A 26,111-nucleotide genomic window follows, 5' to 3' on the forward strand; every position below is an offset into this window, starting at 1 on the left:
CATCCATTTCGGGCTCCGTAGAACACACATTCCGCTATGAAATTTGTCTCTTCTGGTAGATTCCTGCTTTAAAATATTGAAATGTTAGTGGAACCGAGTGGATTTGCTTGACGAAATTTCTTATAGATGAATTACGATTGTTGTTTGCTAATTTTTTTAATAGCTATCATAGAAATTATGTCCGCCTAATTCCTATGAGATAGCTGATAGCTGAAAAATTCCTCTCCTGGAATCCTTCCAGTCTAATTTTCTAACAAATCTAAGATGTGATGTTCATCTTTGAGTAGATTAATACAAAGAGAAAGTGTCTAGAAAAAAAGTGTCCTTTCGTGAAGATTCCTTTTTTTATTCCATGCCAATTAAAAAAAAAGAAAACTAAACACGATTTCGACAGTATACTCAAGTTGATTTCTCCTGATGAAAATGTGGAAAGTCTTTTTTTTTAGAAGAGATATTTGTATCTATTTTTTCTTATTTATTTTATCAGTTTTTTTTTGGTTATTTTTCTCAAATTGAACCTCTTCAAATGTTTTAAGGTTGCTGATAGATTTAATTTGATCCACCATTATCCATGGAAATAGCAAAAAATTGAGCATCAAATACAATTACACTAAATATAGTCTGCAAGAACATTAAGTGCACACTGTAATGAGCTCTGAACAATCGATATTTGATTAGCCAATTCGTCACTAAGTGATCCTAACTGACTTGTTTGAGCATCAACCATATCGTCCAACTGAAAAAAAAAAACATTTTGTAAGCTTTTTAAACATTTTATTCTATTTTTTTATTATTGTGCGTATATTTTTCCAAATCCATAATAAATAGCTTAATTTTAAGGAGACTTACCACTTTATAGACTTGTTGCATAACTTCTCCAGAATAACTGTCTGTTTTACTGGTAGAGAAGAGCACATGTCGAGCCGCAGCGTCATCCGGGCTCCCGCGTGGATTCACGAAACATCGTTCAAAGCTGGAAAAATCCTGTTTGATGCACAGTTCGATTAGGTCTCTATCAAAGCCCCTCGTATCGTACTTGATCAGCCGATCATTGTAACGACTCCTCCATAATCGATCGATATTTCTGGGAAGTTCTTGACTCTCAAGATTTACGGTGACGGTTATAAGATCCTAAAATCATGGGAACGTTTTCGGGAATAGCGCATGGGTGGGAGAGCGGTGGGACAAAATTTTATCGAGAATATGACGTCCAAGAGACCAGGAACGTCAGAGACTGTGCCTGGGCTAAGGTTTTCAAGACGTGGGCGTAGGAGAAATGGAAAATGAAGGGAGGAATTGATAGAAATCCTTGAAAAATCACCCACAGCAGCTACTTTCGCCATCTCTTGGAGTTGATTATATCCGCTAGTGGTGTAAGCGGTCATATTAAGTGATTGAATCGAATCAGCCAGTGCCGGAATGTAATCCCTCTGAATTCTCATTGAAAGCGTAGACAAGCTGAAATGTCACAGCTACAGTTGAAATTACAGTAACTACCAGGCACAAACTTCGCCATAATCCTTACTAATCCAGAAAATTGGAGGATACGATAACCACTCACCTGTACGGTATCGTGGGTGCATCAGCAAAGCGAACAGCTAACTCAATCCAATACTGTCCAATAGCACGATGAATCTGAATAGGTGTCTGTCGTGCAAACGAAAAAAAAACAGAAATGGGCGTGCCCGTCCCATGATGGTATGTACCGCAAAATTATCAACGTCCATCAGATGTTCGCTTGCAAAGGGTGTTTCGTAGAGAGTATGATATAAGGGATAGGTGTGATGCTTGTCCATATCAATCCATGCAAAATTCACAGAGGGAACACCTAAAATAATCCTTGAATCCTTGAAATTTTCCGGAAAACTGCTGAGTTTATGTGGTTGCGCTTGTCGGTTTGTCGGTTTTTTTCTACTTTTATTCCAAAAAATCCTGGAAATAAAGTATATGTGTTGCTGTTGCATTCGTTTTGTTCAGAATTAAATAAGCGTGAATAAACGGGACGTATAAAAATCGATAAATTGATTGACGTACGATGAACTCGCCTAGGTAGTCCAGGAACGGCTTCTGATCCGAACCGCCCATTGGAATGGGAATGTCAGGAACGCCAAGATACTCTGTGTCTTTCATTAAACTTATCCTTAATTTTACACTTTATAAACGACGCTAGAATCAATAATCGATTAATATTGATCACCATGTGTCGTAGACGGTTGTGCGGTTCGCTTTGATTTCATCCTTTCTCGGATTTGCGACGTGCATGCTAGCGAGTACAACCTGATCTTGTAGTGACGGTGAGGATTGCACGTATCTGGAAAAATCCACTAACTATTTTCAAGGAAGCAAGAAAAAAGAGAAAAGAAGAAAATGAAGAAAAAGAAGGAAAGAAGTAAAAAAAAAACTCCTAAAGAAGTAAGAAACCGGGACTGCCTACATGGTTTGGTTTCCCTTAAGGCAATCCATGTTCAAGTAAGCGACCGCACGTCTTGTGAGGATTTCTGTGAACTCCTCGACAAACTCCGTCGATCCAATCAAACCGAACTCTTCAGCGTCCCATGCGGCAAACATAAGCGTTCGTGCTGAAAAATACAGTATCCGATCTTGAGATTGGAGCACATTTTCATATTCTGTATACCTGGTCGCCATCCGGTCTCGTTAATCACCTTCATTGTAGATCTGGCAACTTCTGCCAGAACAGCGGTTCCTGCGTTCGGATCCATAGCACCGTATGTCCATGCATCGTAATGATTTCCTAGGATCACATAACGTTCCGGTTCCTCGACACCATTTATGTAGCCGATAACATTTTGGATTTGTCTGGAGAAATTTACAGTAATTGACTCAGCAATGAGAAAAAAAAAAGATTATTTTTACATCTGCTGTTCCTCGAAATTGTAGTCTGTACCTGTTTACAAGATGGTTGTTTACAGTAATGTACCTGTTTGCAGAATAGTTGTTTACAGTAACTCGTGTGCTCAAGCCGTCTCTAAGCCCAGGCCCAAGATTGTAGGTGAAATTAAATCCTCCTATAATAAGGTGAACGGAAGGCAGTCGATAATCGATTTTTCCAGAACGTCAAAAGCATTTTTTCAATCAACAAACAAAAATTCTCAATTAATGGGACCTTTCCATGTTGCAGGCGCTGGAGGTCCATCCAATCGAGAGATCAGTTGTTGAGCTGAATGATAGGAAATCGGGATCGCCGGTATCGAAGGAAGTATCCCATGTCGCAGAGCCTAAACGCAGCACCTTAAACCCTAAGGTGGGGCCAGGATTACATAATCGATACCTCCTGAACCGATCCAGCTTTCCATAAATTTGTCTTCGAAGCATACAGAGGTGAACGTACATCACCGGTTCCAGTATATAGTGTTCCACGTTGAACAGCATTCGCCGGCATATAGACCGTATTCGGATAAACATCACCTGGAATTCAAAAAAAGAATGTGGGGGCATATTTGCTGTGTGAAATTACTGTAGAAACCGTCTTGGATTCCATATGGCGCCACCTCCGCTGGGTCAGAGTACAGAATTGCACCAATAGCACCATATTTCTGCGCCAGCGCCACCTTATCGGCTCGGAATGTGCCGCCGTAACGGATTAAAGCTATTCGGCTCTGAAACGTTGGTAAAAACTCAAAGTTCTAGGACAGATTGAGAAGAAAGAGAGGTATTGGCTGAGGAAAGCAAGGTGGAATACACATATCCAGAAAAAGAAACCTTCTAAGGAGGATATTTTGAGAATGAAGGAATTATTTGATATCGTTGTTTTTTTTTCAAAAAAAGGAGCAGGGTGCAGGTAGAAAAGAATAAATAAAAGAAATATAAATACAATAACAGAAAAAAAAACAGCAGATTGAGAAAAATATATGTGTGAGTAAATATCCCTGAACCAAACCTGACCGTCAGTGTTATCCCAAGACTTTGAAGAGTCTGGAATTCCTTCTCGGTAGCAAATCCACAATAAACAATATCTCCTGCCACATTGCCGCTTGGTGAAAAAGCAAGCCACTGCATTCCAGCCTCTGCCAACGTAATATTTTAACAAAGGATTTTTTTAAAATAAAGTACAAATTTTAAAAAAATTGTAACAGACCTTACCTTCGTCGCTTTGCTCGTTTTTAATAATTGGTGGACTGATTCCTTCACTTCTGTAGAAGGTTGTCCCATTATGGTACTCAATAGTCATATAGTTAGGATTCGTCGTATTTGACGGGTAGGATAACAGCACGTTGTACTCAACCTTGTGCACATCTGGAAGCGTTTTAGATCGGTTTATTGATTTTTTTTGATGGAATCTAACTAGGACAATAATTATTCGAGAGCTCAAGGTCCCATTATTGATGAGGGAAGTATGAAAAATATGAATTGCTGCAATTGTGGAATTGCAGTTAATCCTTGAGGTACTGTAATTTTACGATTCTCAGGTACAGAAGTAGGGAAGTTTCTTTCAAAAACTTTGTAAAATATAAAACGTTACGAGATTGGAGAAGATTGATGAAGAAATGGGTTATTAAGGGTGAAGACAGAGAGCAACTTGAATAAATTACGGAAATAAATGAATGAGTGAATGAAAAAATGAAAATAAATGAGTAAATTATATAAACAATAGAGGAACAACTTTTAAAAAATAACGGAACAGATACATATGTATATAAATGAACAGAATACCACATACGCGTAAGTATCTACTTAGGTAAACACTAATTTTAGCTAAGGTTTTGGAAATGTTCGAGTAAAGTCTTAACTTCGACTATTTTTTTCATCCGATATCCTAACTGTGAATTTAGGTTTGGCAAGAAAAAAATATTCGAAATATTTTTTTACACTTTAAATTTACTTTAAATTTACTTTAAAATTACACTCATATATGAATTAGAGCATTATGTACATCCATAATAACCTATTCGTACTTTTTTTTGTAAAGAATATTTCTTTTTTCTTAGCGAATTTACTAAGTAAAATGATAAACTTTAGTTTTAACTTCGTGATCTACTTAATTACTTAATTAATTTCCACTTCATGATGCTGAATCGATTGAGCGGTACGTTGATTTTGTGGGAACTTTAAAAATTTAAGGTTTTTATTCTGGATTATCTTCTAGTTAACGGACATCGAAGTCATTTATCCTCCTTAGAAATCCAAATATCCATAAATGATTTTTATATGAAAATTTCATTTCCATTCTTAATCATCAGTTTATGGTGCTACTTAAGCAGATGGTTTTCTAGGATTTATACTCACTTTCTAATCCTGCCGCTATCCATTTAGCAACAATAGAATCTGCAACCTTTGCATTCGCTGACGTTCCGGCCATATGTGGTGATGCGGTGAAGTCATGGAGATTTTTCTTGATCTCTGCTGGATCGATGTTGTTCTGGATCTTTTGCGAAATCGGCTCTGTGTTCTGAGAATCTGAGTGAAAAAGATTTTTCAACAGAGCTGGAAAGTTTCTGTATCACCTGTACGTCCTTTCTTTTAAGACGTAGACGTTTAATTAAGATTTTTTCAGAAAAAAAATTAATTACAATTGATTAAATTAAGTATTTAATTTTAAAAATTTTTAAAAATTTTTACATGTAGTAGCGGTGGTTGCTGTAGTAGCTGATGTAGTAGTGGTTGATGGAGTACCTGGTGTAGTGGCTGATGTAGTTGAGGTTGGTACACGGATAGACGGTGTGGTGTTCTTAAGATTTTTAGACGAATTGTACTTTGAGATCCCTATTCCTAACATTACTGAACCGGCAATGATGAACGCAACGCCTACGGCTAGAATTAGGTAGGCGATCCATGCCCGCATCCTAAACAAATTAGAATTTTAGAGAAATACAAAAAAGTGAAGTGAGGTAAAGCGGCGTAAAGTAAATAAAAATTTCTGTGAACGCATCTGTAAATAGGCGCAATACGCTAGGGCAGCGAAACGTATTTTGCGATAAGGGTGATTAGGCTGATAACTGCTATCAACGAAGAGCGGTCCAGAACAGTTCAGATCTTTCAAGCCGCTTTGAAGATCTCTTTGGCATATGTCTTTTGCCGAAGAGTCTTGTCACCCATGTTTATGGATCTTAGATTTGTTTATGGATCTTAGAATCGTCTATCATCGTCAGATTTTATTTTATTTCAAACATCCCGTGCAATTTTCCCCTTATCATTGAAGTATCTCCTTGGAGAAGCTTATAAGCTTAAAATTAAATGTACGTATGGGAAAGCCTTTGTTATCTAAGCAACGCACTTATTTTTTATCGATTGATACTGTCAAGGTATTAAAAACACAAACAGCTCTAGGGCCTTAGACCTGAATTAAGTTTTTTTACATAAATTTTAACTTCAGGACAATAACCAATCCCAGCAAGACGAGTTAACCTACCTCCTTTTATTAAAAAAAAACTATTCAGGGACATTCAGCGACGTATTCAGTATCTTATCCGCTTATCCGAATATTATTTAAAAAAAAACTAGCAAAACTAGCGAAAAATTTAAAAACACTTATCTTTATGTCATGTTTTGCAAATGAGAGCTTATATCAAATCCAAACATTTATGAGTTGATTCAGGATTCAAATCCATCTAACTCAACTTCCGAATCAAAATTATAAAATCGGGGCAAAGTTCACCTATTCATTCCACGAAAAAAAAGTGTAGAAATGTTTATTTGCATTTTTCGAAGAGGAAATCAAAAGTTCTTAATTGATTGAAGTAAAGCCCCATTTGAACGATTAAGTACTTCAAATGGGGCTTTTGAAAATATTTGATGCTCCCTACAGCTGTAGATTTGTTCAATAATTTTTCCGGAACAATAACATCGGTGAGAGAAAAAAGTTATTTGTGGCTCGCTGTCGTCTCGACGGTCACTTTGATTGTTTTTGGTACTACTATGCTGGATGAACTTCCAAAATAGATGCACCTCCCTCATTTTGTATTTGATGAGTTTTTGGCAATATCTCTCAGTTCTGTCGTTCCATGCACGATGTTTCCAGCTAGCCGGCACGTTTTCTCATGCGGCACATGGGAAACATTGCCAACGGCAAAGTAATACGGTTGCGCTCCCGCGCCAGCCGCTGTAGACAAGGGCTGGCTCTGAGCAGTCGGGATGTAGTTTTCTTTTCTTCCGTTTTATGGTGCGCGTTCTTCTCTCGTGTTTTGTATTCGATCGCTCGCCATTCACCATCTAAAGGCGCAATACCATTTAAAGGCGCAATACCGCGGCTGGGTGCTGCGTATCCGAACCGCCAGCGCTATCCATCTTAGGGCCGGGAGCTACAGCCACGTAGCCAACTGACAGGTCCCTATTGATCCATCTGTGATGTCGTGTATATTGCTGTTGCTGTGCGTTGCTGTCATTAGGGTAAACGAAATTTATAAACCGCGTTTTACCACAGTATATCACCTGATCCGCAGGCCATAAAGGTTGGGGCATGGGATCAGAGGGCAGTACCGAGGCCTCACAGGGGTGGGAAGAGGGGGGGGGGAAGAGGGGCGGGATCCTGGGCGCGAGCTCACAGGGTTCGGAGTGGCTAGGGCTGTAATAGCTAGCCCAGGACGACTTCCTGTGGATCCAGCAGACGGTCTCGAGTACGACCCACCGATGCCTGGCGCTCCTTCTTAGAGCGGACCGGGGGCACGATAAGTTCATTTGAATGTGTGGACGGTTCACATTCAACTCTTACTGTTTTGTTATTCTTTTTTTTAATAAAAGAGTTTGTTAGAAATTTTTTCCTGAGAATATGTTTATCTTCACGAACAACTCGACCACAAATATATGCATTTATACAGTCACAAAACAGAAAAAGAAACACAACAAAGTCACCCGGGGCAATAAATCACATAGATCTCTGTCGGATATGGCGTTCTATACTACCAGGAAAATAATTGATCATCAATAATTAATCAAGGAAATTCAAATCAATTTTGATTGTCTTCACCAAATTGAGTACGATAGGAGTAAGCTACAACTGAATTGCTAGGAAATAGGACGAAATATGTGCACAAATTATATTCGAAAACTAAGTATTCAAAAATATACCCATTAAAAAAAATCAGACATTATCCACAACTTTAATAGTACCTCTTTTTTCTTCTTTAAGCTCTCTTCAAGCAATAGTTCATATGTATGTACTCGAATCACAAATTGAGAAAAAATGAGAAAGGGGATCACAAATGAGTAAAAAAAAACAGAAATTAAGGTACGATGAAATCATAAAAAGGGCAGGTGAATGAGATTTGAGGTACGGATTGATATGGAAAAATGTATACAAGCCGCTGGAAATTTAGAGATTCTAAAATATTTGGAAAAGACGGACTTTACTTCAACAAATATCTCAAAAAGTGCTGTTAATCGAAGACCACAGTTGACTAGACGCGTAAGTTGTTTGTCCTAATTTAAGATAAATTCCTGGCAGATACACACACACAACAAATCGATATGTGGTTTAGGAGATTATCTAGTGATATGTTCAAAAACCTGAAACACAAGCAAATGCACAACAAGAATTTCGCGCTGATATGCACTACCGTAAGCGATTCATACGAATCGTACCGCCTGATGGATTCAAAGCTCGCGAATCCTCCGGTAAATCAGAGACGATTGTTCTTGTTCGTGATCGTGAACGGCTGAGATGTGATAGGAGACCTTTCCTAAAAGAACAATGAACTAAAAAATCTATAAAATTACTTTATAGATTTTTACAGAACATTAAGAACTATTCTACATGTGCGTTAGCATGCATACTGTCCCATAAGTGGCGCATGATATGATCGAGCTACTTATGGGACGTGTCGTGTTTCCCGTAAGAAGCTGACACTCAATCACCACACCAATGTCACCTACGTGGACCGCGCTCTTCTTTGGATGCGGCTCCTATCTGAACGTTTAAATATGCCGACGAGTGACGGCGGCGACAGCGGTAGTCCACAGCTCTCCTGAAAGTCGAGCCGTCACTTCGATCGGCTCACAAAAAACCCCTGGGTTTGCGGTCTGGTGCTATAGGATTGGATTTCATTGACAAAATGGGCCTAGTAAAGGACTTCTCAAGAGCAGTTGAGGTTTAGGACTATATATACCACAAAATACCGTATATCTCGATCTAATTGATTCATCGACTGATGGGAATTGTCGAAGAAGAGGACGAAATTAATTCGCTTCTATTAATCCCAATTTTTTTTTATCTCTGGGATTTTGAGAACGGTGTAAATTTGAACAACTCTCGAAATGTGGTTCTTTTTATCTGTGTATTGCATTTCAGATTGATATTAACGCTAATAGGAACAGGGTGAATGGCTTTGATGTGGTGATTTAAATTGAGCAGCGAACATGGCTACATATGGAGGGTTGTTTTTGGTGATTTTGAGGTTTGAGTTTTAGATAGGGTTAATAGCTTCCTATCCTTGAATATGTGTCCTAAACAGGAAACGAATCTAATAGAAGTTCTAGATGATGAAATGGAAATTACGGGAAATCTGATAGAAAACTATGCAAATTCGAATGCCGAGAAATTTCTGAATCTGGCTCACTTGCAGTGGAAGATATCGCTAGCAGCTTCGCGGAATCGTTTCGATAAAAATGCGTATAGGATTGGATTGATGGCGCTTGAGAGGAACAAGAAGATGTAGCTGAGAGGTTGTAACAGTATTGACCAGTCGTTATTGCATTGTGGAGTCGTGGACCACATCTGAAATATTCAGCATTGAGTGGGAATTGTTTCACAATCCATAATATGAAGCAATAGCAACCCTAGAAAATGCGCTCAAATTAAAGGAATCACTCCACGAATCTGAGGTGGTACGGATTCTAGATGGAGTATTCGTATACGGGATCGTAGAATAAGAAGAGGGAGGTGATTCCGTTCATTTCTTTCTAATTGCCGTAAAAAACGGCTCGGAAGATAAGCTTCGAGCGTTCCGGCGCTCTATTTTCTACGACGAGTTCGATTGGAGCGCGCCAACCGTGTGCACACGCCGCATCTTCCGGGCCGTTTTTTTACGTCAATTAGCAAGAAATGAACGGAATCACCCTCCTTTCCATAATCTGTATACGAATACTCCACCTGAAATCCCTACCACGTCAAATTCGCGGGGTGATGCCCTTAAGCATCGCTAATATTTTTATGAGCGGTGACGTAACGGAAATGCGTACAGGAAATGATGTGCGGACTGCATACGTATATAAGAGTAAACTAATAATAAATAATTCTAAACTAATATTGGATGGCATGTTTAATCCTGGAATATCCAGCAATTTTTCCACATCACAATGGTTGGGACGATGTTTTACACCTTTAGAACAATTTGCTCTGCAACACTTATAAAGCGGAAGAAAACTGTACTTCCATTTCTTTTGTTTCTAAGATCTTCCTGCCATCTCCAGGCCTACATAATGAACATCACAACTCGGTCATTACCTCCAAACTCAAACTTTTAAGATCTTCACAGATAAATGAATGCATTTTAGAATGTTCAAACCAAGAGTGTCACGAAACTGGTGTTATAGAGTGCGAAGTGATTCTGATATACCTAAAAAATAGACAGCGTATCGGCATTTATACCTACGAGGTACACCAAAAAGCGCCACAATTGCGGACGCGCCGCATTAATGAGCGAGCGTTGGAAAATCAATGAAGTCACCTCAACAGCTTATTCATGTAAAATCAGTGAATAAGCTGCTGGAGGAGCCGGAATGTGTTATAAAGTGCACTTTTTAACGCATCTCGCAGGAACTAAGGCGGCTCCTACGCCGTTTTTTAGTAGGATCAGAGGAAACTCTGAGGGGCCATGCTCATATCCGACGTAATCCACATCCCGAACACTGTATGTGGCCGCTGAGGCCCCTAGATCGTGAGTTTTGTGATCTCCTCGCTGCCTTAAAACTAGCAGAAGTTCAATACCGAGTGAAATTAAAATGTGAACGGATGCGCACTGTTGTGATACGATCGGTTCGAACTGGAGAAAGATGTATTCAAATGATCACTTCAAATCCTTGCTTTAATTTTACTTGAAAAAAAAAACACATCGAAGCACAAACCCTGTTCTTCTCTAGAATTCCTTCTGGACGTTGACGTCGGACATAACTAATTATCCAGAATTTTGTCTTCATAACGAAATCCACGAATTCCCCAAACCCCGACTAATTTATTTCGTTTAGGAGCTAACAGTACTTACTGTATGAAGTAGACGAGCATGATGAGGAAGCGTCAAGATTGCGAAGGAAGCAACGAGGACAATCAACAAACGAACTACCTGTAAAAATTTAAAAAATTAGCGCTCATTCCATGCGACGACATTCCAAATGACACTACAATCATTTCATGTATAAGTCACATTTATAGAAATTAAAACACATGCACATGCATCAGGAGGTAAAGCAAAATGCGATTTTTTATTCGTTCTCTATTTACGAAGTGGTTTTCGAGGATCACAGCGTTACAAACATCATCGATTTTTACTAGGTTATCCATACCCCCCACGAGGGAATCCACAAACCCCTGCGAGTTTAGTGGACCCTCATCTATCTCGATGTCACTACCAGCGACAGCAACGCGATTCTGTGGTAGGCGTCAGATGTTTTCTGTCGGGATAGTGGGTTACTCTGTCCTCTGCCGAGCACAGGGTGCCTCCTGTGATCGATAGGACGATGACGACAGCAAACTTCTCCGGCGCTTTTTCTCTTAATTTTGATAAATTTCTTTCTTTTACTGGGTAACCATGGATAGATAAGACTTAAAAGTTCCAGCAAAATTCTTCTTTTACCATTTGACTCATTGTTCAGGCGCCTCTAAGATCTCATTTTGTAGGAATAGGATTTCTGCAACATTTTTCCAATCTTTCCATTTGCAATTGTCCACGATGAACAATGATAATAATTGTAATCTTAGGAAAATGCTTTCTTGTTAGATCGTACTCTTTTAAGAGGAAAGAAGTTCTTTTTCTACAAACTGCAATTTGAAATCCAAGAATCTCTGAGGAAAAGTCCTGACTACTAAAAAAAGTACAAAACTAACGAAAAAATTTGCTGATACAACGTATTTCTTTTCATTCACTATCAAGAAAAAAAAAGCGAAAATCTATTTTAAAAAAAAGTTGCTGGGAAAAGCGCATTGGTGTCATCGTCCTATCGAGAGGAAGAAAGGGACCCAAGAGGGCTTGACACGATACGCCGACGCGGACTATATCTGCTTCCGGAAACTAAATCTCACTGTAAAAGCTACGAAATCAATTAAAACGAAGGCATATCAGTGTACGCGATGAAAATTCTTTCTACATTCGATTGCCGACCCATCACCTTTGGCAAAAAGTCAATTTGAGTGGGCTCTACTATTACTTTGTTGTTTCAGTAAAGAAAGATTCCGGTGAGAGGAAAAAAAGAAAAAAAAACAACATAATACAGGATAGAGGTACGAGGAAGAAAGAATAGAAATAGTAGTTCCGAGGCGAATGTCGGAACAAATTTTGGAAAAGAGAAGATAGTGTGGTGATCCCGTGCGAACATGCAGTCATAGTCATGGAAAAAAATGAAATCTATCTCCCTCATCAATCGTAAAAGAGAAGAAATTAAACATTAAAAAAATTAGGAATTAAAAAATAAAAATTCAACTGTTAAAGGCATCACCCCATGAATCTGAGTTGGTGCAGATTTCAGGTGGAGTATTCTTATAAGGGATAGTAGATTGTGGAGAGGAAGGTGATTCCGTCCATTTCTTCCTAATTGTCGCGAAAAAACGGCCTGAAAGATGCGGCATGTGCACAAGGCTGGCGCGCTCCAATCGAACTCCTCGTAGAAAATAGTGCGCCAGAACGCCTGAAGCCGTAGCTTCCGGGCCGTTTTTTCAAACTACGATCCCGTATAAGAATACTCCACGTGAAATCCGTACCACCTCAGATTCGTGGAGTGATGCCTTTATGTTACAGTCCTCGAAATTAAATTTGTCAAATTTACAGAAAGAAAAAAAATCACGCATGCAGAAGAGCACGGTGAGAATTGGCCATGCCATGTGGCTGCTACATGTGGATTGAAGTGAGTTACGGTGTTAGTGAGGTGACACAACACAACAACGAACCCATGCAGGTGTAGCACTATCGTAGTACCGAAGTGCAGGCGGCATATACACAACCTTTCGGCGACTTTCCGTCAAATCCCGCTGTCGTTTTTTCACTTGTGGATCTTCTGGAACTTGAAGCAGGGAATCTTGTTTGTAGATGATTGTTCTTCCGTTTGATAATTGCCATGATGTACCAGTTTGAGCGCTACCTTGTGAATCTGAATAAGTTTTTCCATAAAATTCCGATATTAAAGGAGAAAATAGACTTAGTGATGTAGAGAATGAACTTGTGGTACTTTTGAAAGGTCCCATAAGAAAATGTGATCCAGTTTGGATCTTTGTAAAGTGGATTTGAGTGGTTCTTCATTTAAAAAAATGTGGAGCCAAAGCTTTAATATTTAATTCTTATATTTTATCCAATGCTAAAGTCTAGTTAACTACACTGGTGGATTGGTGTTTCGCACCAAAATGTGGACGGAGACAAAAAAAAACAATTTTTCGGTAGTTGAATTTCGGCAGTTTCTCATTCTTCATTTTTAGTTTTTTTTTCTAGATCTTCTAGCAGTTTTCACTAATATTTACGTAGAACGTCTACAATGGAAAAAAATGCGTGGGCGAATCAAAGAAAATTAGAACCTGATCTCGATCCGTCATGAGTAAATGGCATGGAGGAAGGAGACCAATTTTCTCACGATATTGATAAAATCATGGCTTGTGAGTAGATAGATTTATATTTAAATGAGGCCCTGGGTGAAGATTATTATTTTTATTATTTTTCACTTGTGCCAAATCCGGGATTTTTTTAAAAATTAAATCCAATTTGTTCTACAGATCCGAGTAGGAACAAGTAGCAAATAATTGCTAATGAATTAGAATACTGAGGTTAAGAAAAAAATAAATATGTATTAGTTGTATATTATTAACTATTAAATAATAGATTATTTTGTATATTACGTTTGTTTAGTTCAAATTCGAATTTGAGGAAAATAAGCAACATTAAATCAAGAGACCTCCAAACAATAACTAGTGGCACCACTAATTTATGTTATTTATTTGTTTAGCAAAATAAACTTCTCAACGATAATCCATTTAATTACTTGATTTTCTTGAAAAAATTCGTTGATGATCTCTTCTAAATTGAAAAATTTGCATTAATTTGCATTTGACCTTCTCTGAGTTAAAAAATTCTCGTTAACTTACCAGTACTCGGTCGAGTTACTGTAATCACGCAGCTTCCACTTCTCCATAGCATCATACCAATATTCGTGTACATCAGTGCAAGAACGGTTAACGGTAAAATGTACCAGAGGATAAACGATACCGTAACCCAAACTCGTAGCCTGAAATCATGGATATTCGGGGCCAGATCCACGACTCTACGTCAACCACGCGATCGTTGCTTACGTGTCCGTTCGACCGCATGCGGCTGCGGTATCACTGAACCGATAAAGACGGGTGTTCAGAGCGTACGGTATGTTGGAGGCGACACTTAACGCCCATGTGGCCATGGTCATCATGAAGCGAACTCGGCGACGTAGGATCTGCTGAGTCCATTTTGAGAACGGATGCATGAAAACTGCAAAAACAAAAGAAACTCGCATCAATAGATTTCCACAATTCAGGAAAAAAATGTCAAAAATTCTCCCGTAGAGAAGTAAAGATTACCTAAATATTTCTCGATCGATACGCATACCAATATCCCAACGCTTAGACATGGTATGAAATGAAGCATAAAAACGTAGATGTAACACATAGCCTCACCTAAAAATCGATATATTGATTTTAGCATCTGCCCACGATATTTCTAGAGCTTTTTAGAGAAGTGGCGCAGTATCGGAGAAGAAAAAAATCTAGAGATAGCGGAAAATTTTTGGACACAAGCGTAGCGTGCGTGACCTCATTGTGCCTCGTGAAAAATTTCGCGGAACCTCATATTAGTGCCATCAGTACAAAAACAGTACACAAAACAGTATTGAAAATGACTACGATGAGGTCCCGTCACGAAATAGTCCTTGATTAGTTGAAATTTAAATCTATCTTTTAGAGGGAAAAGGATTGACATCAACAAGAACTTTTCTTGTGTAAAAAAAAATCCACACCTCATCGTGGACGAAAGTTTGGCCCGAATAATGTACTTTAATATAATAATATAATTAATATAATTGTAATTCTACCTTTTATAAAATTCTTGAACAGTTTCTTTCCAAGTGATCCAATATTTACACCAATGGTTCTATTTTTTCGACAAGACAAGGTGCAGATAATTTTTGAGCGAAAATATTATTTTGACCATAGCAAGTGTTGATGATTTATAAGATTTTTTAAAACTTTTACTTCTTACTCAATTCATTCCACCAATATCTGGGGAACACTTCAATAAAAATATTTACAAAATAAAAATAAAACCGAAAAAAATAGCTGTAAAATAAAAACATCGGGCACATCACAAACATCCGCATTGATAGATCATACCTAGAGTCCAATTCCCGTGGTCAAATCCTACAATATGAACCATATTCTGCAAAATACAGAAGGCAGCAACCAATAAGTCAGCCAATGCCAAGTTCGCCAGGAAGTAATTCGTTCCAGTACGCATAGTTGGGTGCAACACAATGACGACAATAGTGAAGAAGTTCCCTGAAATTCAGGCACTGCGCAAGTGAATGCTCCTTTTTAAACGTAAGAAAAAATTATATTAAAAGGTATGACGATAATGCAGACGCAACTCCTTACAGTATACTATCCTATATTTAATACTTAGAAGTTTTACTTCTTGTGAAATAAAAATGAAACTGAGTCCATTTTGAGAACGGATGCATGAAAACTGCAAGAAAAAGCTCGTATCAGTAGATTTCCAGAATTCAGGGAAAAAAAATCAAAATCAAAAATCAAAAGAAATCAAAAATTGTTTTTTAATAACAACAATTTATTGATGAGATTAAATGTTATTAATTATTTTGTTAATAACGACAATTTATTGATTTATTACTTATTAGTTATTTTTTTTAAAATAACAACAGTTCTATTCGAGTTCAAAAAAGCACACATTTTCTTTTTATTCTCCATGTGTTCTGTTACCCGAGAAGGTACATATGCAGGTATCATTAGCCCTCTTCACTCTCGCAAAAGTGCTTTCCTCAATGAGGCTCAATGGAAGGGGGGGGGGGGGCGAGTGGATTCGGATTATTGTGCTGAAATCGATAATGTGAAGGATGCAAACGTACCGAAGAAACAGTTGAAACACTTTAAAAAGGTGAAAAAAAAGGATGAGCACGTCGAAAAATACGGGCTAAAATGGTATCCTAATTTAATTTATACCAGAATTAATTTAAAAATTAATTAATACCAGAATTTGTTAGTAAATCACTTTGATTAAAGGTAATAAGGACCCTAAATTGAAAACTAGCGTCATATATTCATGAGAATATGTGAAAATTCAATAAGAGGATTAGAAATTTAGATTCGAGTACATAGTATCTTGAATTTCGCATCCATAACATTTGTAGAGAAGCTTTTTAGAGTGAATGAGGCGAGAAGACGTTAAAATTTCCCCACTATGCGTAGCTAAGGTAACCTAATGGTCACACAGTAATAGAATAAGGTCCTGGATAATTCTTACGAATACGCTTCAAAACAAAGCGGACCACGTTTTAGTGATTAGTGTCTGTATGGAGACAGACGACAGAGTCCTGCACAGTGATTGCATCCGGACAATGTTCCCACGGAAAATATCAGAAAATAAAATTAGAATAAAGAAATAAGCAACAACAATATGATAAAAATTAATAATAGTATATTGAAACACAGAAAAAAAATCTCTATTGTTTGTGGTTCTGGATGTGAGCAAAAGAAATCCGTAAAGTGTGATTAAACAGAGCTAACTAGTTTAAAGACAAATGATACATAATTTTTATTCTGGCGCCGTACATACACCGCATAGAAGTAGGAGTAGAGAAGTATGAGAAAGCTAAGAAAAATTATTGCTGTAGGAAGTGTGGAAAATATTTCGTTTCTACCCCGAAGGATTCTTATTCCTCGTTTTTTCCAATTCCTCAAGTACATACATTATACATACACTACCATATCTAGCTGCATGTACATTTTTTTCCAGAATCTCATAGATAGCGGAGCTCATATAGTATAAAAATAAACGGCTAACGACTAATTAAACATTTTCATCAACAGAGGATCTCGATTCAGGAGAGAATCTGTGTATATGTGAACAGAAAACGTTTCTAAATTCCTAACAAATCCTTCCAGAAACAAAATAATATGGTTTAAACTCACAAAAAGTTAACTGAGTAAAGAAAAAAGTCTAGATAGATCCAAAAATAGGTCTCAATGATCCCAAAGTTTTCGAGAAAAATCGAAGAGACGTTCGTGAATCACGTGATCTGGTCATGAGTCAATAACAGGTGGAGGAAAATAAATAGCACCTCATTCATTTTATTTTTTTACGAGCCCCACTTTAACTTTAGCGCCAACAATTCTACCACAGCGTTTTTCCGATGCTCAGCACATTTTTTTTTTGAAGAGAGAATTTACAGAAAACTCACCAAGAAGACACACGGTGAAAACAAATAGGTAGATCAAAATCAATGGGAGTCGTACTGCGTTTTGATCAAGCAACGATCCTTCTTCGCACAGGTCCATCCAGTCTTCTTCGACCACCTTAGTGATGTTCGTCAAATTGAGCATTTTCTAAAATTTTCATATCTTCAGCGATGATGAATGAAATTAAAAAAAACAGTTAAAAAAAGAGGAATAATGAGGTATATGGAGAAAACACTTTTTCGTCAGAAGAGAGTTGGCTCGGACTACTCCTACTGTTTCCTAAAAATACCCATTTCCAATAAATTTTCAGTATTAAAGAAAGCTTCTAACAGATTCCTTAAGGAAACAGGTAATTAGAGGTTTCTTTAGTAACCCAGAGGGAAGCGCAAAACGTTTATATGATTAAGGATAAAGTTAAGGGTGTAGTGGTGAGGTAGGAGGTGGGTGTAGCGCAGTCGGTTAGAGGTTCCGCTTCCTGCACGATCGATCGCAGGTTCGAATCCGCCCCGGCGCTCACCAAGCCTTTCATCACTCCGGCGTCGATAAATTGGTACCAGACTTGTTTGGGAGGATAAAAACACTGACTTGACTCATCGTGTAGCCACCAGAAGTCATTCTGTAGGCCAATTACACGTTCGTAAACCTCAAACGATTCTGAATTGAAGTGAACGTGGTGGCGATGGTTCCAAGCGGATTAATTGACGTCAGGGACTTTATCCTTTATAATCAGTAGCCTATGTATCTACACATTACCATTGCTTTGCAGGTGTTATTTGTTTGCTATTTGTTGTTCATTGTATACTCTATTCGTAAACACACGGATTGCCATGTAAAGAATAAATAAATAAATAAACAAATAAACAAACAAGTAGCTAAAGTATGGATAATTTCCAGAGATGATGCAAAAGTCAGATGTATGCGTGGGTGGTGCTTGAAGTGATACATATGATACATATTTGTGTACTATTTGTTATTCATTGTATACTTCATTCGTAAACACACGGATTGCCATGTAAAAAATAAATAAATAGACAAATAAAGTATGGATGTTTTCCAGGGATGATGTATGCGTGGGTGGTGCTTGAAGTGATACATATGACCGCTGTTCAGACAGGTTTCACGGCATAAAACGTTATTTGCAGATGTGTCATGGAACAGATAAGCGGACTGTGTGAGACGATGTGGACAGTCAACACACTACCATTATAACGGTGACGACAGTACGGGCTCCGGACACCGCCCACATTTGTGTAAACATAATTATTGTAGGTATGAAGTGGGAAAAGGATAAAGTGTCTGGGGTTAATCAATCCGCTTGGGATCCGCCACCACCTCCACCACAATTCAGAATCGTTTGAGCTTCACGAACGTGTATCTGGCTTATACAAGGATTTGCGGTGGCTAGCCAATGTGTCAAGTCAGTGTTTTTATCCTCCCAGACAAGTCTGGCACCAATTTATCGACCCCGGAGGGATGAAAGGCTTGGTGAGCACCGGGGCGGATTCGAACCTCCGATCGATCGTGCAGGCAGCGGAACCTTTAACCGCTACACTACACCGCCCCACCAGCATTTACTTACTTAAAAAACTGCTCAAAGTAGTAAATGTTATGGAATAGGTTAAATAGGCAAAAATCCAAAAAGTTGGCAGAAGCGTTGACCATGATTTGTATATATGATTTGCAATATATATATATATAATATGATTTGCAAGGAACTTGGGAGCAGCAAGAAAAGTGGGAGAAACGTCTATGTGAATTATAAAGAATAAGGAAATAATAAAAAAAAGGAATGCGAGAGATCCCTGGAAGAGAAGATCGAATCGACGAATAGGACAGAATTATTTAACTCTCTCCGAAACGATGACTTTTAACCTCCGAAATTTTGACATCAAAGAGAAAGGTTATTGCATTTTTGTCCAAGGGGAAAAAAAAGAAAATTCTTGTTCTTGAGAAAAATTGGATCGGATCGAGAAAAATATATGACAAGAAGAGGGTCTTATCAATTCAGTAGCCAATTGTATGTTACGGTTTCATACAGTATACATACAGAAAGTTGCTGAGAGCAGGTGTAGTGGTTTAAACGATAAAATTTCCATGAAGTGAGCGGATGTAAGAAATTTCAAAGAAATATTTAATTAGATAACACATGCAACTTAAAACTCAGTTCCAATGTTTTTACTACTGCTTTCTCTGTATTTTTTTTTTCGAGTGATACTCAAAAATTCTCAACGAACTCTACGTGGTAACTAGGACAACTGGCACAAAATGAGGAAAAAAATGCGGTTTATTTGATTACGAACTGATTAGTTGGCCAGCGATCAGTGTTGGTAAACTCGCATCGGGAATTAAACACATAGTCAAATAAATAATTATGGGGCATGATTTCTTCAAGTAAAAATTCAGAAATATTTCAGCTGGAAAAAAAGAAACGCTAGGAGAAAATTTCAGGAGCAAAAAAAAAATCACTAACCGATTTTTTACGTGTGTGAATTATGGTGGCTCGTTTGACTTGAGTGCAGATTTGATTTTAGAAGCAATTCTGATATCCAGGTTTTTCCCTTTCCTGTAAGATACATATGGTTACAATTTTTTAAACCCTGAAAGAACGTCGAAAATAAATAGAACACGGAGATACGGTGGCTACAGTGTGCAGCTACTATCTTGGACATCTAACACAAAGACGCATATCGGAGTGAACTGTGAGCAACAATGTGATTGTGGTCGGTGGTCGGACAACAAACAAATGAATACGTCCTTGAGAATTCGTGTGTGTGTGTTGGCATGAAACCAATGAAATTCACTGGATCTTCGATAGGTCTCGAAGAGAAGGAATCAATACACCGGAGATGTTGGCGAAATTCCTTGATTTCTGTCTTTAGAAGAAAACTTTAGATGGAAGCGTAGAACGTTCAGATGAACGATGAAAGATGTTCGAACGGTGTAGAGGTCATAAAATTACAAATAAAGAAAAAAAGAGGGGAGGAGAAGGAGTAATAAATCAGTCCGAAAACGAAGTAAAAAGAAACTTCAGGAACAGATAAGATAATCGATTGGGCTATAAGGTGAAAGAAAGCTGAATATTTAGCAAAAAAACTTTATTGTTATTTATTTTTCTTTGAAAATATTAAAAATTTATTTATTATACTACTACTAATTTAATTATGCAATTATCACCATATTTAAAAATATTTACTTTAAAAACTATTAAATGCATCTGCTAAAAAAAGCTAGATGTTTGGAGAATACGGGGAAATAATCGCCATTAAAAAACTTTAAGGAAATTTCTCCGCAAAGCGCAGCGAGCGGCAAGCGATTCTTTGCAAAAATTAACCATGAACGGCCTTGGAGTTTTCCCTTATGACTGCGTCAAACTCCATCAAAAAGAACAGTTACTAAATACCTTATTATTTATCATTATTCTACAAGTAAAATGAGTAAAAGGAGTAAGTGAGAGCAGGTGAAAAATTGTTTTCCGAGAAAATTCAGTAGATTAAATCCTCTTTTCCAAGAAAGTAAATAATAAATTCCAGTAAATTAAATCCTTTGTACGCCAGATTTAGGCGAGCACTTGTTTCCAACGCCACTGTAGGTAATATTTTCTCAGTATGTGATGATAAATCCTGACCTTTTCCATAGGTGAAATTAAATATGGTTTCTCAGAAGTATGAGAAATTTTCGGGGAATTCAATTTATACATAATGATTCTATTAAATACATGCATAAAAATTTCTATCTACTCAAACAAAACGCAGAGAAACGTTCGGAAGCGATTCCGGAGTGAGAAGAGTCTGACTGAGAAGATCGCGAGCATCTTTGCTCATCCATATCGTGTGCTGGTCCGGAAAATTTGTAATTTCCTCGCTGATCTTTCACATAGTGCTATCATATTTCATATCTGCATACATCATATATTGTCCAAAGCCTACGCCTAGGTCTGGTTTTGTTTACTCAATGAAATCTCGGAGACTACGCATGAATCGCGAATGGAGATTCATGGCTGGTCCCTTTTAGCCGCAGACATCAGCTAAACTTTGAGGAAGTTTCAACAAAGATGAGGCAGAGATGAGTAACACAGAAGGTATCCAGAAAATATCAGAGACCAACAGACCAGATCTGCTTTCACGTCTCTCTGTGTTCAGAAAACAAAGCCACAATAGTAGTGAAAAATACCAGTTGATCCTCGCTGCTAATTACGGCTAGAAAACATCTGACGCATTCCAAAGGAGACGAGAAAAACATGTAGAGAATAGGAGTAAGATTAGGGATTTTTTGATCCATTAATTTACTACGATCTAGTGGACGAGTTCTCCTGCTGCTACAACTACACGACAAGAAATCAGCATTTGCTAATCGCCATGGCGTCAGCTCGACGCTGACTCGGCGAACAACTCGGAACAGATAAGAGCAAGGAGGATTCAGTGATCAAGTACATTGCGGTAGATCGAAGAATCTCTGCCGGAGTCCAAGACGAATTCGGCAGAAATAAAATGAATTGATGGAAAAAGAAAAGGAAAAAAGTTCAGGAAAAGTTAGAAGAAAAGTTCAAAAAACACTTCCAACGACAACTCAAACGTTCTTGAACGTCTTGAAACCTCAACATACATACTTTTGTCCATGTTTTCTTATAGTGTGCCAACGAATTTTTTTTTCTGGATGGAACCTTTATTTATCTGACGTGTTTTCGGAGTCTTCAGAGGCCTAAATTTTATTTTTTTCTTTTAATTTATTTAAATTCACTTAGTTATTTAATTTTTTTAGTTAAATTTTTCAATTTTTTTTTTAAATTTTGAGGTTAATTCGAACCATTCTACGTTTATTTTGTCAATTTCCACATTACCCTGGCTCAATGTTTCGAGAATCGTCCAATGTAGTAAAAACGGAGAATGAAATTTTGAATGACAGTTGCCTGAGGCTGAAAAAAAAGGAAATAAAAAAATAAACAAAAAATAAACAAAAATAATAAATTGTTTATAAACGAATCATTTGAATGTACTACGTCAAATCCCGAATTCAACAATAACGTCTCAGAATTTCTAAATTAAATGAAAAGGAGTGAAAGTGAAATTCACCAATATTTTTAATATTAGTTGGGTTATGATCTCTACACCAACCACCAGGATCAATATCTCTCGGCAAAAAAAAACTACGTGCTGGATGCTAGAAAATTTCTTGGTATCCTAATGCAATATCCACTGTATTCAGGGATTGATTTTGCCTCAAGAACTTAAGTTATAGGATGGAGGAGGGAGGTATTAGAAAAACGAAAAGCGGATTGACAAAACGCCAAAGTTCACATCCCACGATACTAGAAATTACTGGTAGGGTCCCATCATCATCAAATTTACCTGCGAGACTTCTAATTCATAGATTGCTGAGATCTGACATTTTTTAAAATTAGCTTAATTTTTAAAAGTTTTTTTATCCAACACTTTAGTTCTTTTCTAAGGGTGTTAAGAGTTTTTTTCCCAAAGTGGTCTTAGAAAATTACACTCGTACAAGTAATAAACTCTTAACTATTTGATCCTACTTTGTCAATCCTACGGATGTAAAAAGTTGCATCGTTTGACACATTGAGATCTGTTCCCGACGTCGATCATAGGACTTCTGCATATTACGAGGCCTTTTGTCTCTGACAATCGAAAATTGGGATCGAAACTCCACCTGGAAATAGAAAAACGCTAACTTCAAAAAATTTCTCTAAACCTACAGGGTTTCAATACAGGATTTTCCATTCAGGGAAAAAAGCAGCTCTTTGACGATCGAGCAAATATTTTTTTTCAATTCAAAGCGGAAGGGATCTTTTTAGAAAAAAAAAACCGTAGGCTCTTAGTGGATGAATGGTTGTATGTTTATCCACCTCTCAAAAGATCAGAGTAGCATCCATAGAGCGCTCTATACCAGTACTGGATAGGTGCTATTTTCCCTTGGTTCAATCTTTTCGTGCAATTTTATTTCCCACATTCGCAACACGTGAACACTTCGAAAAGTTTAAATTCAATTATTACTTTGCTTTTGTTGGCATTTTCAGGTTATAATTGTTGTAAATTATATCCTTTAAAAGGAAAAATGGTATGAATACATAATATGGTTATCAACAAATTTTTCTAAGGAGGAAACTGTTAAAGACACTTCTGTAGAAAAAAAAAGAAAAAAAGGGCACGAGGAAGAAAATGATTGATTGACGCGTTGCTCTTTTAATGTCGAAAAAGAAAAAAAAAAAAAGAAAATTGAGAAAACAACTTTATCAAAAGTTGAAGCTAATCTATCTCTCTCTGAAAAATAAAATGTAGAAATGCAGTAATTAGCGCTAACGCGGAAGCGCATACTTACGAAAACAGGAATGTGCCGGACGAATCGAAGACGTATTGGATGGAGACGGGGCGAAATTAAAATCTCGGATAATTTCCGGTCACGCTTATCCGAGAATTTCCAGGCTCCGCGCCAAGAAATCACGAAGCGAATTACAGGCAGGAGAAGCGACCGCGTTCAACATCGATACCGCGACTGTAGAGACGAAGGCGTGGGCGGAGCCGAGGAAAAGAACCCGTCCGAAAGCTATTAATTACAATGAAAAAAATGAGAATAACAGGTAATTCGTTGAATAATGTCGGGATGAGAGAAAGAAATCGGAAACCACTACCACCACGTTTTTTTTCCACAGATGGTGGGTTGGAGCGATAGACTACGCTCTTGGAAATTTATTACTATGTTTTCGCTTTGAGGTGAATTTGCACACACACAGAGTGCAATTGCAGACATTTCCAAGCAATCAAATTTCGGAAAATAACCGGCTATTACCGTATAACTACTTGGCTGGAGAAAAAACCGTGAATAATATCAATAGTAAGGCTTAGTGCAAATAAATGCGCTAACGACATTTACGACTAAGTTCTAGGACAAATACTAGAAGTAAAACCTCCGACAATTTTTAAATATCGTTTATATTAGTGGAAAAAAGAAAAAAATAATTTATTTATTGATTCAAATACTTGTTCAACAGGAAATAATTGCACTGTAGATAATAATAGTGAGATAGCGGGGTATAATTTTTTTTTATTAAATTAACAAATATGTTAAATTTTTCAGTTCTAAACTCCAAAACAAGAAAATTTTATGGTTTTCACTGAAGGTTGCTGTCATTTTCGCTGATTATAGAAAAAGTCCAAATTTCTAGGATAAAACTTCGATTATTTGAGCAGACTAGAAAATCTAAGCTGTGCAAGTACGAGAAAAAAAACATTTCTAAGCAATTTTCGTTGGTTCATTTCTAAACGCTTGACGTATGCTTTCGATAAATATGTGCCTGGAAAAAAATCCCATTAAAGTGTCGATAATTACCAAGAACTACGGTATAATTGTTGCATGGAAAAGAATTTTGCAGTCGTTTTTGTTTTTCTCTTCTGGAATTTTATTTGTTTTGTGAAGTAACCCATTTACATACGGTAGAACTTATGCAATTAAATCCCAACAAATTGAATAAATACAGCTATTGCTAGCTACTACTCTTTTTTTAAAAATTACTTTGAAAACATTATTTCTTTACTTCTTCTCTTTTTTTCTGAAGTTTCTTCATCGATTACCATTTCCTTTTACAGTAACAGTTTTGGAAATTGATGAAATATTCGAGATGACCAATCGATATTACTGATGAGGCCACGTGAATGATTAAAAAAATTATCTTCTGCGTAGAAAAATTAATATTCTATTTTTCAAATTAATATTCACCAATCGGGCGGCACATTTTCATTTCATCACCATTTTTCTGAATTATCGATGAAGTTCGCCTGATGTCAAAGTTTCCCCCTTAGTTTTGAAGTCAAAAATAAAAAAATATAAAAAATATAGAATATAAAGTATATAAAAATAATACTCTTATTTTGGTAGTCTTGAGGAGTTCGTCTTATGACCAAAGGTAAGGAGAAGAAAAAATTAGGGGCTACAATATTTTATGTACCAATTAATGAATTTGTAAGACTTGTCACTTCTATAGAAAGTGCTTAGGGGAAAAAAAAACGGAACGTGGCTGCTCAACTCATTGATTCATCGGGGAACAAAATGGGTCAGGTAGTATCTAGTAAAATTATTCCAAAAAAAATATTGTGTTGAAAAAAAAAGAAAAAAATATTGTTAGAATGATTTTTTATCAGAGCAGATATGGAACGTGGAAAGTTTCTACATCAGCTAATAAATTGTGGAGGAGTGGAAGTTTATGTTCGACTTAGATACTTCTTTATTTATATTTATTTATATACTTAATATATATATTATTAAATACTATTTTTCTTATATATTATTGTATCATATTTATTTATCTATTTTAATTTATATACTTCTTATATATTCCACCCAGGAAAACTGAATCCGAGAAGACATGAGAAATGTGATTCTACTGAGGAATTCATTAATTAGGGGTACGTTGAATTTTTACGATTAAAATCACTGTGAACCAAAATCAATGTAACGAAATTTTTTCAAAAAGAAACCATGATTAATTCTTTTTCTATTTTACATTTTTCTAAAATTAAAT

At 37.0% G+C, this 26,111-nt stretch overlaps 2 protein-coding genes across 4 annotated transcripts; both read right to left on the reverse strand.

Annotated features, from left to right (window-relative positions):
* Positions 1-610: 610 nt before the first annotated feature.
* On the reverse strand, positions 611-5,800 carry RB195_020787 (uncharacterized protein; the record flags this gene model as incomplete). Its single annotated transcript, XM_013443200.2, has 18 exons — positions 611-736; positions 850-973; positions 1,037-1,131; positions 1,326-1,458; positions 1,562-1,635; positions 1,707-1,828; positions 2,046-2,140; positions 2,198-2,311; positions 2,435-2,579; positions 2,636-2,817; positions 2,939-3,026; positions 3,125-3,236; positions 3,290-3,426; positions 3,485-3,617; positions 3,904-4,025; positions 4,102-4,254; positions 5,245-5,415; positions 5,632-5,800. The coding sequence occupies 18 exons, from the start codon at positions 5,798-5,800 to the stop codon at positions 611-613; spliced, it is 2,295 nt and encodes a 764-aa protein (XP_013298654.2).
* A 2,652-nt stretch (positions 5,801-8,452) lies between these two features.
* On the reverse strand, positions 8,453-23,316 carry RB195_020788 (uncharacterized protein; the record flags this gene model as incomplete). 3 transcript variants are annotated; one of them, XM_064189253.1, is made up of 12 exons in its annotated part: positions 8,453-8,460; positions 8,536-8,633; positions 9,510-9,667; positions 11,154-11,231; positions 13,103-13,248; positions 14,231-14,370; positions 14,435-14,606; positions 14,696-14,791; positions 15,503-15,667; positions 17,587-17,731; positions 20,055-20,092; positions 23,292-23,316. In XM_064189253.1, 12 exons carry the CDS (start codon positions 23,314-23,316, stop codon positions 8,453-8,455), a joined length of 1,269 nt encoding a protein of 422 aa, XP_064045133.1. The 3 variants fall into 3 exon arrangements, with proteins under 3 accessions (XP_064045133.1, XP_064045134.1, XP_064045135.1); XM_064189254.1 differs by having other exon boundaries at positions 13,049-13,248; XM_064189252.1 differs by lacking the exons at positions 20,055-20,092; positions 23,292-23,316 and having other exon boundaries at positions 17,587-17,728.
* Between the last annotated feature and the right edge of the window lie 2,795 nt (positions 23,317-26,111).

The sequence above is a fragment of the Necator americanus genome, chromosome II (genome assembly GCF_031761385.1).
Source record: "Necator americanus strain Aroian chromosome II, whole genome shotgun sequence".
Classification (NCBI taxonomy): Eukaryota; Metazoa; Nematoda; class Chromadorea; order Rhabditida; family Ancylostomatidae; genus Necator; species Necator americanus.